This window comes from Portunus trituberculatus, chromosome 36 (genome assembly GCF_017591435.1).
Source record: "Portunus trituberculatus isolate SZX2019 chromosome 36, ASM1759143v1, whole genome shotgun sequence".
In the NCBI taxonomy this organism is placed as follows: Eukaryota; Metazoa; Arthropoda; class Malacostraca; order Decapoda; family Portunidae; genus Portunus; species Portunus trituberculatus.
The window spans coordinates 12,100,946-12,120,505 of record NC_059290.1 but is presented as its reverse complement, the minus strand read 5'-3'; the positions used below and the strand labels follow the sequence as shown (position 1 = coordinate 12,120,505).

Genomic DNA, 19,560 nt, shown 5'->3' with positions numbered 1-19,560 from the left:
TTGTGTGGGTTTAGTGGTGGTGTGTGGGTGTTAGTGTGTTTTGTGGTGTTGTGTGGGTGTTGTGATGTTTTGTGGTGTTGTGTGGGTGATGGTGTGTTTTGTGGGTGTTGTGGTGTGTTTTGTGGTGTTGAGTAAAGTAGCATTTTTCATTCCCTCAGCTCTACTCATCTTGTCTCATCTCATCTTGTCTCCTTGTCTCATCTCATTTCATCTCCCTGTGTAATCTCCTCATTTTATCTCATCTCCTCACCTCACTTCCTTGTCTCACCTCCAACTCATCTCCTCATCTCATCTCCCTGTGTAATCTCCTCATTTGATCTCTTCACCTCATCTCCTCACCTCGTCTCATCTCCACCTTCAGGAAACATTGGCGGGGTGTTCAGCCTGGACCCGGAGACTGGCCTGATCTCCCTGGCCCGCCCCGTCAGCCGCCTGGAGATGCCGGAGTACTGGCTGGCTGTCCGTGGCAGTGACAATGGCTCCCCTCCCAAGCACTCCCACGTTAATGTCAATATTCACGTCAAGATTGCCAACAGTGCCCCTCCCAGGTATGTCATCTTGTTTAGTGTTTCCTGTTTGGGTTTTCACTGCAGTTCGTGTGCTGTTTTTTACAGAGTAATTATTTTCACATGTATTTGATATTTAGGTAAACTTTTTCACCAGTTCACTTTCCTCCAAACCCAAATTGTCATATTCAAACACCAACCTCACTCTGATCCACAAAATAAAAAAAAATGTCTTTCTAATCCAGAAACTAAAAAAATGTCATTCCAATCCAGAAACCCTCAAAAATACCACTCTGATCTGCAAACCCTAAAAAAATAAACATTCCGATCCACAAATTTCTAAATAAAACATCCATCCCATCCACAAACCCTAAAAAAAAAAATGTGACACTCAAACACCAATCCATTTCCACCCCTTCCTCCCCCGGCAGGTTCCTGAAGAAGGTGACGGTGTTTGAGGTGAGCGAGGCGGCGCGTGTCGGGGACTACCTGGGCGTGTTGGAGGCTGAAAGTCGTCTTGGTGTCGTCTTCTCCTTCATTGGTGACTCACGGCGCAATCCCTTCGTCATCAACCCTGCGTCGGGGATGGTGTCGCTGGATCACCCCGTCGACTTTGAGGAAACGCAGTCTTATAACTTCACTGTCCTATCGTCGTCTATGGTAAGTCTTTTTCCATTTATTTATTCATTTATCTTTTTTTTTATATTTATTTTTTTTTACAATTCATGAGTGTGGTTGTGGATTTTTCAAGGGTGTTTTTTATATAATTTAGTGTTATTCTAATGGTTTGGTGAGGGATTGACGCCTTCAAGAGGGTCTAATGGGTATTATTAGAGTTTTCAACCACATTTATCCACCAGAACCAGTAAAGAACCATTAACTCCTCAATTTACTAGCTTTTATAATTAGTTGATGATGTAAATACCCAAAACACAGACTTGACAACCACAACAACCACCTTCATCCACCAGAACCAGAAAAGAACCATTTACTTATCAATTTACAACCTTTAGATTTAGTAAATGATAGCTTTTACAATACAACCAAAACACATAGTAACTAACAACCACCACCACCACCACCACCACCATCACAACAACCACCAACCACCAGAATTAGAAAACAACCAACTTACTCACCAATTCACAACCTTTATATCCTCAAAACATCACCAAACACCATTAAAACACCCCCAAAATACCACCAAAACACACTGAAACACACCAAAACATTCCAAAACTCACCAAAACATACCTAAACACACCAAAACACCCCAAAACACACCAAAACACACCCAAAACATCCCAAAACACCACCAAAACACACCAAAACACCCTAAAACAACTTTTTATAACAATTTAACAATGTAAATAACACAAACACACACAAACTTAACAACAACAACCACCTCTCTCTCTCTCTCCACCAGAACAACCAGGAGGCAACCGCACAGCTGATAATCAACATCCGCGACGAGAACGACAACCCACCATTCTTTACCCAGAGTTTCTACAGCGGCCACATCTCGGAGGCGGCCGCGATCAACTCTGTGGTGTTAATGGAGGACAACCGGCCCCTCGTCATCTCCGCCAGGGATCGAGACTCAGACCAGAATGCCAATCTTGTGTTTACTATCTTGGAGGAGGAAGCCAGGATGTATTTCACTATTGACTCCTCTACAGGTTAGTGGTGGTGTGGTGGGGTTGGGTGTAGTTGTGGTGGTGGGATAGGGTTGGGTGTTGTGTAGTGTGGTGTGGTCGGGTGTGATGTGGTTGAGGTAGGATGGGGTGTGGTGTGGTGTGGTTGTGGTTGTGGTTGTGGTGTGGTTGTTCTTTTGCATTATTATTTTTTTTTTCCATGTTTGAGTTCTTTTCTTGTGTCTGATTTTCTTGTTTTTCCTTTTGTGTTTTTCTTTTGTTTTTCTTTTTTCTGCTCTTGTGGTTTGCTTTGGTTGTTCTTTTCGTTCTTTTTTTTTTATTTTGTGTTTTTATTTTTTGTCTGATTTTCCTTTTTTCTTTTTTGTATTTTCAGTTTTTCTCTTAATTATTCTTTTCTTGTCTTAAATGTGTTTTTTTTTTCCTCCTTTTCTGATCTTTCACTTTGCTTTATTCTTATTCCCTTTCTTCCATCTGTGCTATTTCCCTTTCTCATTTCCTTATCACAAAGTAACCTAACCTAACCTGACCTTTCCTTCCCTCTGCTAGGCGCCATCCGGACAGTGGCACCGCTGGACCACGAAGTCATCTCCCAGGTCAGCTTTGGGGTCAGCGTACATGACAACGGCCAGCCCAGACTCTCAGCACCCACCACCGCCACCGTCGTCATCACCATCACTGACATTAACGACGTGTCCCCGCGCTTCCTTCTGCAGGAGTACAATGCTACACTCCTGAAGCCAACACAGAGGTGGGTGCTTAGTTAAGTTCTTGGCTGTCATTGTTGTTGTTCCTGAACCCTTCTTAGAGAGAGAGAGGAAAGAAGAGAGAGGAAATCAGAAGGGAATCTTTATTTGACAGATGAGCATTTAGTTACCTCTTTGGCTGCCTTGATCCTTTAACCCTCTTACCACTAAAAGATGTTTGCATAGAGACATAAGAGAGAAGGAAAGGGAAAGCAGAAGGCAGTCTTTATTTTACAGAGGTGCTACTTAGTTAACCCTCCAGCTGCTATGTTTGTCTCTTCTTATCCCTCTCAGCACTAAAGGGTATTTGCTGGAAGAAACAGAAATGTAGAGAGGGAATTAAACCTTTTTGCTATGCCTGTGTCCCTCCTAGCACTAAAAGGTGTTTGTTTAATGACGTAAGAGAAGAGGGGAAAACAGAAGGCAGTCTTTAGTTTACAGTAGTAGTAGTAGTAGTAGTAGTAGTAGTAGTAGTAGTAGTAGTAATAAAACACAAGAAAATAAGTCACCATGAAATTTCAAAACATTAGGTACACATTTCACACCCTGACAACACCACCACTCACCACTTCACTTCACCACACCACTCACCACACCACCACACCAATCACTACCACAGCACCACACCACTTACTACCACACCACACCCCACAACCACACCACAACACCACTTCACCACCACACCACCACTTCACCACCACTCACCAATACTCACCACTCAGGGACGTGTCAGTGGTGCAGCTCAATGCCACCGACCTGGACTTTGACGGCAAGGTGAGTCTGGAGTACGAGATCGCCGACGGTAACCAGGACGGGAAGTTTAAGATCAACGCACGAACTGGTCTGCTGACGGTGAACAACTCAAGGAACCTGGCGCGTCACTATCAGCTGAAGGTGAGACACTGGGGTGGAGGGGTGCCTTGGCTATACTGAAAGAGAGAGAGAGAGAGAGAGATAGTTTGACAGGCTCTAGTGAGGTTTGAGGAGAGATAAAGAGCATTGTAGAGGTGCCTTGGCTGTACTGGGAGATAAGGAGGTGGATAGAGAGAGAGAGAGAGAGGATAATGAAAGAAAAGTAGTAGTATAAAGGCTATTGAATAAAAGAGGATGAGAGAGAGAGAGAGAGAGAGAGAGAGATTAATAAGCTGTAGTGAAGTATGAATAGAGATAAGGAGAGCTGGAGATAAGAGATAGTTTAACATGGTCAGATGAGGTTTGAGAACAGATAAAAAGATCGACAAAAAATATATCACTAATTATTTGACTGTTTCACTATTCTTTCCTTTTATTTTTATTCTTTATTTATCTTTTTTTTGTCTTATTTTTATTTATTTCCTCTTTATTTTCATATTTTTTCATGTATCTTCATTTGCTCTTCACATGACAAAAAAATTTGCCTTTATCATTTCACCATTTGACCATTCTTCTCTCGTTCCTCAGGTGAGAATGAGGGATAGACAGATAGATGAAAAAATAAACCTCCTTCTATCCTTATTCATTTCAATTTTCCAACCATCCATCTCTCACTGTGAAGGATAGACAGATTACCTCTGTTATCTATCTTTATTTATTTATTTATTACCGATAGATGAAAAACTGATCTCTTATTTATTGATTTATTTATTTTTAGACTGATGGAAGATTGACCTCAGTTTTTATCTGTTTATTTCTTTACCATCTATCTTTTATTGTGAGAGATAGACAGATAGATAAAAAACACACTCCTTTTATCTATCTTTATTTCTGACAGTCCTTCTCTTATTGTAAAGGATAGACAGATAGACAAAAAACACACCTCTTTATCTATCTATCTTTATTTCTAACCATCCATCTCTTATTGTGAGAGATAGACAGATAGATAAAAAAAACACATCTCCTTTATCTATCTTTATTTCAAACCATCCATCTCTTATTCAAATAGATAAAAAACACACCCTTTATCTATCATTATTTACTTCTAACCATCCATCTCTTTCTGTGAGAGATAGACAAATAGATAAAAATACACCCTTTTATCTATCTTTATTTCAAACCATCCAATTTTTATTCACATAGATAAAAAAACAAACACCCTTTATCGACTTTATCTACATCAAACTGCCCTCCTTTCGTTCAGGTGACGGTGAGCGATGGCCAGTTTGCCTCGAGTGTGCCGGTGAACATTGAGGTGGAGCCCATCCACACACAGGCCTCAGGTTCAGCAAGGACAAGTATTTCGTCAACGTACAGGAGAACAACACTCGGATGGACACGGTGGCGATGGTGCATGTCCTCGGCAGCTACCTCAATGAACACCTCTCCTTTAGGTCTGGCATTGGATTTGCTGTGCGGAGTTTATTTTATTATTATTTATTTTTATTTTTTTTTTTTTCTGTCTGTCTCTCTCTGTCTCTGTCTCTCTTTCTCTCTGTTTGTTTCTCTCTGTCTCTTACTATTCCATCACTATTTCACCACTATTTCATCACTATTTCATCACTATTATTTTCATCACTATTCCACTATTTCATCACTATTCTATTTCATCACTATTCCACTATTTCATCACTCAAGTTCTCACTCCCTCCATCCTTTACCACTTTACAGGATTCATCACTATTCTGTCACTATCTCATCACTATTCCATCACCATTCCATCAATATTTCACCACTATTCAGTCACTATATCACCATTCCATCAATGTTTCACCACTATTTCACCACTATTCCATCTCCATTTCATCACTATGTCATCACCATTTCATCACCATTTTATCACTCGTCACTATTCCATCAATATTTCACCACTATTCAAACACTATTTTATTACTATCTCATCACCATCCCATCACCATTCCGCCACTCAATCTGTCACTCTCTCCGTCTCCCCTTCGCAGGATTCTGAACCCCACGGACATGTTCATCATTGGAGACACTTCCGGCGTTATTGAGACAACCGGGAAGCCATTTGACCGAGAGACGCAGGATAACTATTTGCTTATTGTGGAGGTGAGTGTGTGTGTATGTGTGTGTGTGTGTGTGTGTGTATTCACCTAGTTGTATTCACCTAGTTGTAATTTTACAGGGCCTGGGTATCATACTCGTGTGGCCCCGTCTCCATATCTACACACATCCAACTTTCCTTTAAAACTATGCACACTCCTTGCTGACACCACCTCCTCACTCAAACCATTCCACACCTCCACACATCTTTGTGGGAAACTATATTTCTTCACATCCTTCAAGCATATTCCCTTGGCTATCTTTTTACTATGCGATCTTGTAGTTCTATTTAAGTTTTCCTCTCTCAACATCATTTGCTCATTATCCACTTCATCCAGTCCATTCAACAGTTTATAAACCTGTATTAAATCTCCTCTTTCTCTTCTTTGTTCCAAGGTAGGCAAATTCATTTCTTTTAATCTCTCCTCATAGGTCATTTCTGCCAATTCCGGAACCATTTTTGTTGCCATTCTCTGCAATCTCTCCAACTTCCTTATATGCTTCTTTTTATAAGGGGACCAAACCACTCCAGCATATTCCAATCTTGGTCTAATTACCATACTAATTAATTTCTTCATCATATCTTTATCCATATAATGGAAGGCTAATCCAATATTTTTATCAAATTATACGTTTCTCCAAACATCTTATCAATATGAGCCTCAAACTGCCCATGGTCTTGTATTATCACTCCCAAATCCTTTTCCTTTTCCACCTTTTTCAACACTACTTCTTCACCCATCTTATATGACCCTCTTGGCCGTCTTCCACTCTTCCCCATCTCCATCACATGACTTTTGCTCAGATTAAATTCCATTTGCCACCTCTTGCTCCACTCCCAAATCTTATCCAGATCTGTCTGTAAAATTTCACAATCTTCTTCACTCTTCACACACCTACACAACTTCGCATCATCCGCAAACAAATTAATATAACTGTTTACTCCCTCTGGCATGTCATTAATATATACAAGGAAAAGTATTGGTGCCAGCACTCTTTTACATCCTTCATTCCTTCATTCCACAAACCAAACCAACACTCTTTTACATCCTTCATTCCTTCATTCCACAAACTAGAGTAACACTTAATACTATTTGTCATTCTGCATACAAAATAAATGATTACTTCTCTTATTAAATCAAATTACCTCTGCATTTACTTTAAAAATGCCCTCAAGATGGCTGAGTTTTCATCAATTTTTCGGGGAGGCGGGGGCTAAAAGCGCGCGCCCCCCCCCCACTCAAGTTGATAAAGCTCCTCTCGGTTGCATCTGCTCGCTACCAATCTCAAGGGGTGTAGGTTTTCAGGTTAGCCCCCAAACTGTGATCCTGAGAGAGAGAGAGAGAGAGAGAGAGAGAGAGAGAGAGAGAGAGAGAGAGAGGTATAGGGAAGACAAAAAAAAAAAAAAAAACCCAAGTACGACAATCTTAATACAGGTACGATTTTAATGATCGAGAGAACAAAAATAGAAGGATAATAAGAGACTGAAGTGAGGTGTAGGGAAGGGAAAAAAAGAAAGTACGACAATCTTAATAAAGGTACGATAGTTTGTGATACTTGATTCTGAGTTTCTAAAAGGTAGTTCGTAACCTGTTAGGTGTTTTCCATACATATGTTGCGAGGAACAAGTTGTGTTGGTGGGTGTTTTGATGTCTGTTTGTGTCGGGTTTCCGGTGGTATTTTTTCATAACCCGGATTACGATTTTTTTTAGTAGAGTTTCTAGGTAAGATATTATTGTTTAGAAAAATCGTGTATGACTTTTTAAATGTTTTACTTTGTGTTTGAGTTGGATATATAGACAATAAATTTATCTTTAGGTTCGTTGAAAGTATGAATGTTAACGTTTTCGGCTCGGTGTTATTCTAATTATTTCGGCTCCTAACTAATCTTAAAGTAATTGTGAAAGTAGTTCATATCTTTTTAAGTGTTTGAATTCCAAAAAGTGAAACTTTGTGGACTGGAGAATTGAATTTAATCATATCAGTGTTATGAAATTTATTCAAATTAATTTTTATTTTTCATATTATTATTACTGAGGCTTGAAGTGTTTTGTTAATTTGGGTAATAGTTAAAATATATGACCAATCTAAATATATAAAGGAATCCAGTTTAAGTGCAGTATTTAAAAAGTCGATTATGAAAATGATTTACGCACGTATTTTACGAGGCCTGTGACGTCACGAGCTCCTAGCCAGGGAAGCCGTGCCCGTGGACCCGCAGCTCGTGACGTCATCATGCTGAGAGCTCCCTTTCCCACCCACCCAGCTGGCTCTCTCCTCCATATTTAGCCTAATATACAAACTTTTCAAGATGTCTGGGAGTGTTTCTATACGCAGGTGTGTACTGGAAGTGGTAAAAGGAGTGTGAGGAGGGAGAAGGAAGGATAAATAGAGGGAGAGGAGGAGAAATAAAGGAGGAAGAGGAAGGCCGGTGCAGGACTCTCTATGTCATATTTAGCGTAATATTCAAGGTTTTTAAGGTGTCTGCGAGTGTTTCTAGGCGCAGATGTCTACTGGTGATGTGATGAAAGGAAAGGAAGGAGAAATGTAGGCAGAGAAAGAGGAATAAAGGAAGAGAAGGAGGGTGGCCAGCGCTGGTCTCTCTCCAACATATTTAGCGTAATGTTAAAGGTTTATAAGGTGTCTGGGAGTGTTTCAAGGCGTAGGTATGTACTAGTAGTGGTAGCAGGAGTGGGAGGAGGAGGAAGGAAGGTAAAATAAAGGAAGAGGAGGAGGAATAAAGGATGATGAAAGACGGTGCCAGGCTATCTTCATATTTAGCGTAATGTACAAGGTCTGGGAGTGTTTCAAGGCGTAGGTGTGTACTAGTAGTGGTAGCAGGAGTGGGAGGAGGAGGAAGGAAGGTAAAATAAAGGAAGAGGAGGAGAGATAAAGGGTGAAAGACGATGCCAGCGTAAGGTACAAGGTGTCTGCAAGTGTTTCTAGGTATACTTTGCTCTCACCATCGCTGCTTTTCAAATTCTCCAGTTGAAGATATTCGTGTTTTTTAAGAGTATTGTTATGGTTCTGGTGGTAGATTGGCAAGATTTCTAGTTTATTAGTAGGTGAAACTGTCCTGAAAACCCGACTAGTTTTGTGGCCTTAGAAAATTGTCTTAGAGAGAGAGTAAACCGTTATTAAAGGTGTTTTTATGGTTCTGCTGATAGATTGGCAAGATTTCTAGTATATTGATAGGAGAAACTGTCCTGAAAACCCAGCTAGTTTTTGTGGCCTTGGAAAATTGTCGTAGTGAGAGGGGAAGGCATTTCTGAATGTAGAGGTTTATATACCAGTGTTCATCCCTTCATTCCACACATGCCAAACTAACACTCTTCATTCCTTCATTCCTACATTCCCTGCAATTAAGTCCTTTTCCTTGCCAGGCCCGCAGCATGGCCCAGAGTGTCCCAGCAAGGGTGGCCCACGTGCAGGTCCATGTGGTGGTGACGGACAAGAACGACAACGCTCCCATCTTCGTCAACACGCCTTACTACGGAGTGATCTCAGTGGACGCCAAGCAGGGAGAGGTGGTCTTCAGGGTGAGTGGTGGTGGTGGTGGTTTGTCCAGCTGTGTCTGAATGTGTAGTGAAGATACAGAGATACAAAGGAATAGAACAAAATTTTTGTGTTTTCCGTTACAAATGTTTTTTTCCTTTAATGTGTGTGTGCATGTGTGTGTAATTCACCTCGGTTGCCTGCTGGTCAGCCAGCCATTCTTCCCATTACGGAGCGAGCTCAGAGCTCATAGACCGATCTTTGGGTAGGACTGAGACCACAACACACTCCACACACCGGGAAAGCGAGGCCACAACCCCTCCAGTTACATCCTGTACCTATTTACTGCTAGGTGAACAGGGGCTACACATTAAGAGCTTCGCCCATTTGCCTTGCCGCACTGGGATTCGAACCCAGCCCTCTTGATTGTGAGTCGAGCGTGCTAACCACTACACTACACAGTGTGTGTGTGTGTGTGTGTGTGTGTGTGTGTGTGTGTGAGTGAGTGAGTGAGTGAGTGAATCAGTTCCCACATCTGAGGTATAAAAGTACAATAGAATATCAAATCAAATAGCATCATGAAGGAAATATAAAATGAAACAGTGGAACCATGCTTGCTTTGGGGTCCGAGGGGTCTCCAAGTGCACAGGTTCGAATCCTGTCCACGGTCCGAGTGTAGGTTGGGCTTCCTCACTCGGGGCAACGGTTTCCTAGCGGGTGGGCTTTGAGATAGAAGGCACCACAAAAAGTACCCCTTTTAGTCCATAAATTCCTGTGAAAAATAGGTCTTAAATTTTGAAGACTTTTGCTCCATAGATCTTCTCACATCAGCTTCCAATGCCACATACCTTCTCACAATACTCCTCAATCCTCTATAACAACAAACTCTCTACATCTTAAATCTAATCCTTTAAAAACCTCTGTGCATCCTCTAACAATAGCTTTGGATCCCATATACTCCCCATCTCTCTATAACAGTTTCTAAACTTCTATATACTCTCCCAATAGCTTTCAATCCCTCTTATTCCCTCATAACACCCTCAAATCATCTATAACACTCCTCAAACCCTCTACACACTCCTCTTAATAGGTTCCAATCCCCACACACTCCCTCGTAATAATCTCAAGTCCTCCACACTCTCTCTCAAATAGGTTCTAATCCCACACACTCCATAACACTTTGAAATCCTCTAACATTCTCCAAACCTTTAAATGCCCTCTCAATAGGTTTCAATCCTGCACATCCCCTCATAACACTCCCCAAACACACTATAGGTTTCAATCCTACTTACTCCCTTATAACACTCCTAAATCCTCTGTAACACTCCCAAAACTTTTATACACCCTCTCAATAGGTTCCAATCCCACATACCCCCTCATAACACTCCCCAAGCCTTTATACACACATTCAATAGGTTTCAATCCCACACATTCCTTCATAACACTCCCCAAACCTTTGTACACCCCTCTCTTTAGGTCCCAGTTCCACACACTTCCTCATAACACCTCCAAACACTCTCTCAATAGGTTCCAATCTCACACACTGCCTCATAACACTCCCCAACCCTCTTCTCCCCCAGGTACACGCCACGGACTTCGACACGGACATGAACAAGGAGGTGCACTATGAACTTCACCGAGGGAACGGGGAAATCTTCAGAGTGGACCGCTCAACAGGGGACATCAGGCTGAAGCAGACTCTGGAGGGACATAAGAGCGAATATGAGCTGGTTGTCAGTGCTTACGATGGAGGTAAAGTCTCTCTGTGTCTTAATTCAATCCTTTAAAAACTTCTGTACATCCTCTAACAACAGCTTCGGATCCCACACACACCCCCCAGCTCTCTATAACAGTTTCTAAACCTGTATTTTTTATTTATTTATTTATTTTTTTATTTATATATTTATTTTCTTTTCCTGCCTTTCTTTTCCCTTTTTTTTGTTCCTCTTACTTATTTTTTTTCTCTTTTTCCTCCTCCTACCACTAGTACTACAACAATTCTCCTCCTACTACCACTTTTACTACAATACTACTCCTCTTTCTCCTCCTCCTCCTCCTCCTAGTCACCAGCACCACTAATGCTCGCCCTCCCTGTCTCTGCTCCCCGACAGGCTCACCACCTCTATCATCTCAAGTCTCAGTGCGTCTCAAAGTAGTGGATCGCTCCCAGCCAATATTTGATCGACAGTTCTACAGCGCGACAGTTGCTGAGGACGCAGAGACTCACACACCCATAGTGACAGTCAGCGCACACAGTCAGCTGAACCGGAAGTTGATATACACAATTGTCAGTGGCAATGAACACCAGACGTTTGCGATGGAGCATGAGGAAGGTAGGGCTGGTGGCTTGGTGTGTTGTGGTTGTTTGGGGAATTTTTTGAGTTGTGTGTGTGTTTGTGTTTTTGTATCTAAGGTAACTTTTTTTTTTTTTTTTTTTATAAGAAGATAATGTGATTTTATTTTATTTTATTTTATTTTTTTTTTATTTTATTTTATTTTTTTAGTCAGCAAGATTTTTTAGTTTGTGTGTTTATTTGTGTTTTTGTGTGTGTGTGTGTGTGTGTGTGTGTGTGTGTGTGTGTGTGTGTGTGTGTGTTTCCTGTTTTGTGTTTTGTTTATATTTTTGTGTCTTAAGATAACAAGGTTTTAATTTTTACATTTTGTGTGAAGAAGATAACAAGATTTCTTTGTAGATTTTGTGTTTATAAAATAACAAGATATCTTTTTACATATATTTTTGTGTCTAAAACATGTACACAACAAACCAAACCAAACCAAACCAAACCTAACCTAAAGTAACCATACGTAACCTAACCATTCCAGGGCTGATTCGAGTACAAGACAACCTGGACTATGAGACAAAGAACACATACCAGCTGACAGCACGTGCCACAGACAGCTACTCTGGGAAGTGGGCAGAGGTCGTGGTGTCTATACAAGTCATCGACATCAACGACAACCCACCAGTCTTCCTGCAGCACTTCTACAACATCACAGTGTCCGAGGCCACAGCGATCGCCACGCCAATCCTCTCGGTCACCACCACAGATGCTGACACTGGGCCCAACGCAGGGGTGACTTATGGCCTGCTGGGACTCAATGGGACACAGCCTAAACATTTCTACATGGAGCCAACGAGTGGAGTGCTGATCCTGAAGCAAGGGTTGGACAGGGAGAGCACACCAGTCCACCACTTCCTTGTCCAGGCCATTGACAAAGGGACGCCTCAGATGTCAGCCACTGCCCATGTTCTTGTCACAGGTTTGTTTTGCCTTGTTTCAGTTTGGTTTGTGTTTTTTTGGGAAGGGTTTTATTGTTTGTTGGTTAGTTAGATATTGGTGGAAGTTGATTTGGTGTGTGGTTTTAGCTAGAAGTAATGTACAGTGGAACCATTTGTGCTTTGGGGTTCGAGGGGTCTCCAGTGCATGGGTTCGGATCCTGTCCACGGTCCAAGTGTAGGTTGGGCTTCCTCACTCAGGGCAATGGTTTCCTAGCGGGTGGGCTTTGAGATAGGAGGTACCACAAAAAGTATCCCCTTTAGCCCATAAATTCCCGTGAAAAAGCCCACATGGTATAAATAAAAAAAAAGATTAAAAAAAGGCTGTTTGATCAAGTGAGGAGTCTGCTGTTCACTCATACATACTTTTCTCACAGTCCCTTTCTTTTGGCTGACTCTACTAAGTAAGTGGGTCCCAACCTGTGTGTGATAAACGTACCTATCATAATATTCCTTAAACACACTGACACACACACACACACACATCTCCCACAGTGTTGGATATGAACGACAACCCGCCAGTGTTTGAACAGCAGTCGCAGCGGTGTGTGGTGACGGAGAGTGCAGCGCGGGGCCACTTTGTCACTCTCATGTCAGCCGCAGACCAGGACATCAGCGACGCAGACAAGCTCACCTACTCTGTCGTGGATGGCAATGACCTCCAGGTGTTTGCAATCAACTCAGGCTCAGGTGAGGGACAGGGAGTGGTGGTGGTAATAGTTTTGTCTTCTTCTTTGCCTCCTTCTCTTCTTCTTCTTCTTCTTCTTCTTCTTCTTCTTCTTCTTCTTCTTCTCCTTCTCCTCCTCCTCCTCCTCCCTCCTCCTCCTCCTCCTCCTCCTCCTCCTCCTCCTCCTCCTCCTCCTCCTCCTCTTTCACCTTCATCTTATTCTCCTTCTTCTTCTTCTTCTTTTCTTCTTTCTTCTTCTTCTTCTTCTTCTTCTTCTTCTTCTTCTTCTTCTTCTTCTTCTTCTTCTTCTTCTTCTTCTTCTTCTTCTTCTTCTTCTTCATGCTACCTTAATTGCACTGTATTGCAGGATCAGCCACTAGCATCTTTCATCACTTCTGTCTACTTATGAACACCTTTGCTTTCATTCTCAGTCATTGCACCATAGAATACACACACCTCTTTTTCTTCCTCCAAGCATTGTAACCATATGGAGCAAAGAGAAACACTATTTTTAACTCCATAGCATCTTCCGTCACTTCCATCTACTGCTGAATGCCTCTCCTTTCATTTCACCATAGAATACACACTCTCTCTTCTCCCTCCAGGCATTGTAACAGTATGGAACAAAGAGAAGCACCATTATTAACCCTCTGTAGCATCTTTCAGCTCTTCTGTCTACTTACAAACACTTCTCCTTTTATCCTCAGTCATAACATCAAAAAAACACACCTTTCTCTTCTCCCTCCAGGCATTGTAACAGTATGGAACAGCCAGAAACTGCGGGAAACAAACCACCACATTTTAAACATATCCGTGAGCGATGGGGTCTTCACAGCATACACACGTCTCCTGGTCTCCATCACACCCATCAATGCTCACTCCCCGACCTTCAAAGTGGCTCAGTACAACGCCCACATAAGGGAGAACGCTGGAATCAAGACCACTATTGCCCAGGTCTCAGCGAGGGATGTGGATTCGGGACAGTATGGAGATGTGACTTATCATTTCATCGGGGACAATGCTCACAAGTTCTTCAGGATTAACGAGAATACAGGTGAGTGTGTGTGGGATTGATTAAGGATACAGGTGAGTATGTACAGGATTAATTGAGAATACAGTCAAGGTTTGGTGTGAGTATGTCTTAGGTTAGGTTAAGTTAGGTTACATATTGGTGAGGTTTGGTGTGTTTTGGGATGTTGTAGATTAAGTTAGGTGAGGTTGGAGTTTGTCAAAGTGTTTGTTTGTATATGTGCATGTTTTGGGGAATTGCATTAGGTTAGGTTAGAAAGTGTGTGTGTGTGTGTTGGTTAGATTAAGTTAGGTTAGGTTAAGTTAAGGTTAGTTAGAGGATGGGTAAAGTTTTTGTGCTCTTGTTAGGGTGTTGTAGTGTTGCACTGGTTAGGTTAAGTTAGTTTGGTATTAATGAAAATGTAGGTAGGACTTTGTGTGCGGGTGTAAGTGTGTAAGTGTGTGTGGGTGTAAGTGCATCATTAAAATCAACAAAGATACCTGCAACAGTTCAAATCCTCACTTCTTTGTACCGCGACTCTCACAATCACCAAGTTAACCCCATGAACTGTGTGGTGCAGGCGAGGTGTGGACATCAGAGGAGTTTGACCGGGAGGAAGTGTCTGAGGTGTCCTTCACGGTGATGGCCATGGACATCGGTGGCCGCACTGGCTTCACCACACTGCACGTCACGGTGGAGGACGAGAACGACAACAAGCCAGTGTTCGTCCAGTCAGTGTACAAGGCCGTGGTGCGCGCCAATACCACCCTGGGGGCCCCCGTGCTCAGGGTGAGTGCTGGGTGGTGGTGGTGATGGTGGTGGTGATGAGTGTTAGGGAATGGGTGGTGTGTGCCTGGTGGTGATAGTGAGTAGGGGTGAGTTCTGAGTTTTGGTGTGTACTGAGTGATGGTGTGTGCTGTAGGTGTATGTTGGGTGGTGGTGAGTGCCAGGGAAAGGGTGGTGTGTGCCAGGTGGTAGTGGTGGTGGTGGTGTGTGCTGAGCGGTGGTGCTGAGTGTCAGACGGGTGGTGATATGTGTTAGGTGGTGGTGGTGAGTGTCAGGGGAAGGGTAGTGGTGGTGGTGGTGTGTGCTGGGGGAAGGGTGGTGGTGTGGTGTGTGTGGTGGGGGAAGGGTGGTGGTGGTGGGGAAGAGTGGTGATGGTGTGATTACATTTGTGTTGCTTTGTGTTGTTTATTGAATGTTGGTGAGAGTGATCATATCTTTCTTAACCATTCCAGAAAAAAAAAATACTTTACATTATTTATTACCTTTTTTTTTTTTATCTTTTATTTACTTTTCATTTCCATCAATTTTTTCATCTCCCTTAACCAGCTTTCCCCTCAAATATATAAAAAAAGAAGAAAAAAAAAAGAGGAACAAGTCACCAGTACTAAGGTAACCAAACGTCAACATTCCCACAGTACACAGTTCATTATTCGGCAGGTGAAGGCAGAAGACCCCGACGCAGGGAACAACGGCACTGTCACCTACCACTTCCACATCTCCACGCTGCCCGACACCATGGAGGCATTCACTCTGGACGCTGCCACTGGAGAGCTCACCCTTAAGAAAAACATACAGGACCTGGGTACGTGTGTGTGTGTGTGTGTGATACATGTGTGTGGGTTTGTGTGTTTATTAGATAGGAATTGTGTGTGTCTGTGTTGGAAGAGAGATAAGAGAGAAGTGTGTGTGTGTGTACTGAAATGTTTTGTTAAATTTTCTGTTTTTCCTCTCTCTCTCTCTCTCTCTCTCTCTCTCTCTCTCTCTCTCTCTCTCTCTCTCTCTCTCTCTCTCTCTCTCTCTCTCTCTCTCTCTCTCTCTCTCTCTCTCACTATCACTATTATTACACTGGCAGGGAGTTCGCTGTTTGAGTTCTTCGTGGAGGGTCGTGATGGGGGCCGGCCTAGTCTTCACTCCCACGTGCCTGTGCAGGTGCGCATTGTGGACGCCGACATGAAGGTTCCCGAGTTTCTGTCCAAGATCTACACCCTCACTGTACCCGAGGACACACAGCCAGGTCAGCCAAACATTACCAAGCATTTTCTGTGCCTGTTTTTTTTACTCTCCCAGCTCTTCCTCTGGCTTCATTCATGTTCTGGTGGAGATTAAGTGTGGGATTTTCAAGTTTTTTTTTTCTTGATTTTATGTTGAAGGTGAAAGTTTGTGTTTTTTTTTTTTTATATATATTTATTTATTTATTTATTTATTTTCTTATTTATTTATTTATTTATTTATTTTATTTATTTTTATTTTTATTTTTATTTATTTATTTTGTTTTTTTGTCTCTTTTTAATTCTCCCGGCTCTTCCTCTGGCTTCATTGAGTGTTGTGGATAAGATTAGGTGTATGATTTCAACTTTTTTTTTTTTTTTAGTCTTATTTCATTTGCCTTGATGTTGAGTTGAGGTAAAAGAGTATATTTAGATAATTACCATCACTGAGACCTCAACAGCAAACTCAAGTATCAAAGGCTTCACAATATCCTCAACTCCTTAGACAAACACACCCTTAGTATATTTGCATAGACTGACCAGTATGACCCACAAACATGAAATAGGTCTTGTCCATTTCCTCACCTCACCTCACCTCACCTCACCTCATTCTCACCACTCCAGGCACAAGAATAGGGTCAGTTGGGGCGCGTTTTGACGGAGAACTGGAGTATTCTATCGAGTGGGGCGGACATGAGTCATCTCCGCCTGTGTCAGTGTCCCCGCTTGGCTCCCTCACCCTCACCTTCCCTGCTGGACCACGAGAAGGACCGCCGCCTGTCCCTCATTGTCACTGCCACACCCACGGACCGGCCAGAGCTCACGTCCAGCACTAATGTTGTCTTGGAGGTATAAATGAAAGGACTGTTGAGCTTTTTTATTCATTTATTCATCTACTTATTCATTTATTTTATTTTTTAGCAGCAGGGCAATAAAAGATTAAAAAAAAAAAAAGGCCCACTTGATATGCTCCCTTAAAGATGGTTGTGCTTCCTCAAGTCATAGGAACTGATTTAACTCATTTTGTACTCTCTGACTCATTTTGTATTCTCTGACTCTTGTTTTCTGACTCATCCTTGTTTTCTTAGGTTCAGGATGTCAATGATGAGTCTCCAGCCTTTGAGAGTGAGAAGTATTACATCGCTGTTGCTGAAAACACTCCCTCTGGCTCCAATGTTGTCAAGGGTGAGGCTCCTTGTGTCTGTATGGACCTCCACACACACACACACACACACAAAAAAAAAAAAAAAAAGACGTGCTACCATTACACACACCACCAAACACACACCACACACTGACAAACACACCCAAACAACAACCAAAACACACTGAAATACTCCCAAATATCACGTAAACACACCCAAATTTCACTCAAACCCTGAAATACATTTAAACATAACCCAAACACATCCAAACATCACCTAAACATACCCAAAACACACCCAGACACAACCAAATATCACCAAAACACCCAACATCACCCAAACACACCCAAACATCTACCAAACACACCCAATGCAACCCAAACATCACCCAAATACACCAAACACACCCAAACATGCTTAAAAATACCAAAACACACCAAACATCACCCAAAAACACCCTAAACACCACCCAAACACTCTCCTCACCCCACAACTTACAACCCACATCTTCCACAGTCTGCGCTCACGATGGGGACACAGGGAGTAACTCAGAGATCCGATACATCCTGGAGGAGACAACCCCCTTAGTGGAGGAGCCTGTGTTTACCCTGGACCCTTACTCCGGCTGGCTCTCTCTCAACCAGGAACTTGATGCCGAGCAGAAGTCAAAATATGAGCTGACGGTACGTTGCTTTCTGTCTGTGTGTGATGTTTGAGTCATTTGTGTGTGTCAGGATCGGAGGAGGTGAATGGTAAGGAATGGTGTTGTTTGAAGGAGCAGGGGTGGTGGGCCTTGCTGTGGTGTCAGGATTAAAGGGGGTGCAGGGTAGGGAATGGTGTTGTTTGAAGGGCAGGAGTGGTGAGCCAGTGTGTGCTGTGAGGCCTTGCTGTGGTGTCAGGGTTGGAGGAAGTGAAGGGTAGGGAATGGTCTCACTGTGAAGGGGCAGGATTGGTGTGCCAGTGTGTGCTGTGGGGCCTTGCTGTGGTGTCAGGGTTGGAGGAGGTGCAGGATAGGAAACGGTCTCACTGTGAAGGGGCAGGAGTGGTGAGCCAGTGTGTGTGTGTGTGCTGTGGGGCCTTGTGGTGTCAGGGTTGAATTTATTGTGGGATAGAACGATGTATAGACCATACAAATGTAAAATAAACATAACCTAGCTATATAATTTGAAACTTAACCTAGCTTACTTAACCTCACCTCACCTCACCACACCACACCACACCACACCACACATCACATCACATCATAATATCACCTCACCTCACCACTCTCCTGCAGGTCATCGCCAAAGACAATGGTGTGCCTCAGAGGACCTCCACCGCCAGCGTCATCATCAGCGTCATTGACTACAACGACAACCCTCCACAGTTTGCCAGCAACAACTACCACTCCTCAGGTAGTCCACTCCTCACCTTACTGAACCTTGTACCACTGTGTTCACTGCCACAACTCACAATCCTACATGACTTGTAGAGAAAGATCCCTTATTTGTTACTAGAGAACTCAAAAACACCCTTACCTCCTTTATTCCTATTGTGCTTAGCTAATAGACACACAAATCTACCATAACCCTTCCACCAATAGCAGAAGCCTCCCTATTTATTATCAAACAACAAAGTCATCCATACCTCCTTCCCATTGTGCTTAGCTAATAGACACACAAATCTACCGGCTCCCTTCCACCAATAGCAGAAAGACTCCCTGTTTATTACCAGACAAGTCACCCACACCTTCCCACTGTGCTTAGCTAATAGACACGAATCTATCTTACGCCTTCCACCAATTTGCAGAAAAAGTCTCCCAATTTGTTACCAGACAGCAGAGTCACCCTTACCTCCTTCCTTCCCCAGTGAGAGAGGACGCCCTGCCAGGAACAGTGGTGGTGCAGATGGATGTGCTGGATTATGACCTGGGTGGGGAAGGCACAGACAGTGAGGTGGGTCAGGGCATCACCTACTACCTGACTGCTGGAAACGCCCTGCAGCACTTCCATGTGAGGGGAGGAGGCCAGATCTACGTAGCTAAGGCGCTGGACAGAGAGACAGTGAAGAACTATGCGCTGGAGGTGACTGCCACTGATGGTGTGTTT

The 19,560-nt window shown here is 42.8% G+C and overlaps 1 protein-coding gene across 1 annotated transcript in view; it reads left to right on the top strand.

Annotated features, from left to right (window-relative positions):
* LOC123513731 (fat-like cadherin-related tumor suppressor homolog) overlaps positions 1-19,560 on the top strand; it is a 102,575-nt gene that overhangs the window by 62,162 nt on the left and 20,853 nt on the right. Inside the window, 23 exon segments of the mRNA XM_045271122.1 lie at positions 362-548; positions 938-1,166; positions 1,936-2,188; positions 2,711-2,912; positions 3,630-3,801; positions 5,024-5,081; positions 5,084-5,213; positions 5,781-5,892; positions 9,270-9,425; positions 10,962-11,133; positions 11,493-11,714; positions 12,205-12,642; positions 13,154-13,348; positions 14,074-14,379; positions 14,915-15,123; positions 15,778-15,922; positions 16,193-16,354; positions 16,953-17,074; positions 17,076-17,177; positions 17,417-17,513; positions 17,990-18,156; positions 18,750-18,867; positions 19,322-19,560. The exon segment at positions 19,322-19,560 is cut by the window's right edge and continues 43 nt beyond it. Coding sequence (XP_045127057.1) covers positions 362-548; positions 938-1,166; positions 1,936-2,188; positions 2,711-2,912; positions 3,630-3,801; positions 5,024-5,081; positions 5,084-5,213; positions 5,781-5,892; positions 9,270-9,425; positions 10,962-11,133; positions 11,493-11,714; positions 12,205-12,642; positions 13,154-13,348; positions 14,074-14,379; positions 14,915-15,123; positions 15,778-15,922; positions 16,193-16,354; positions 16,953-17,074; positions 17,076-17,177; positions 17,417-17,513; positions 17,990-18,156; positions 18,750-18,867; positions 19,322-19,560 — 4,193 coding nt within the window.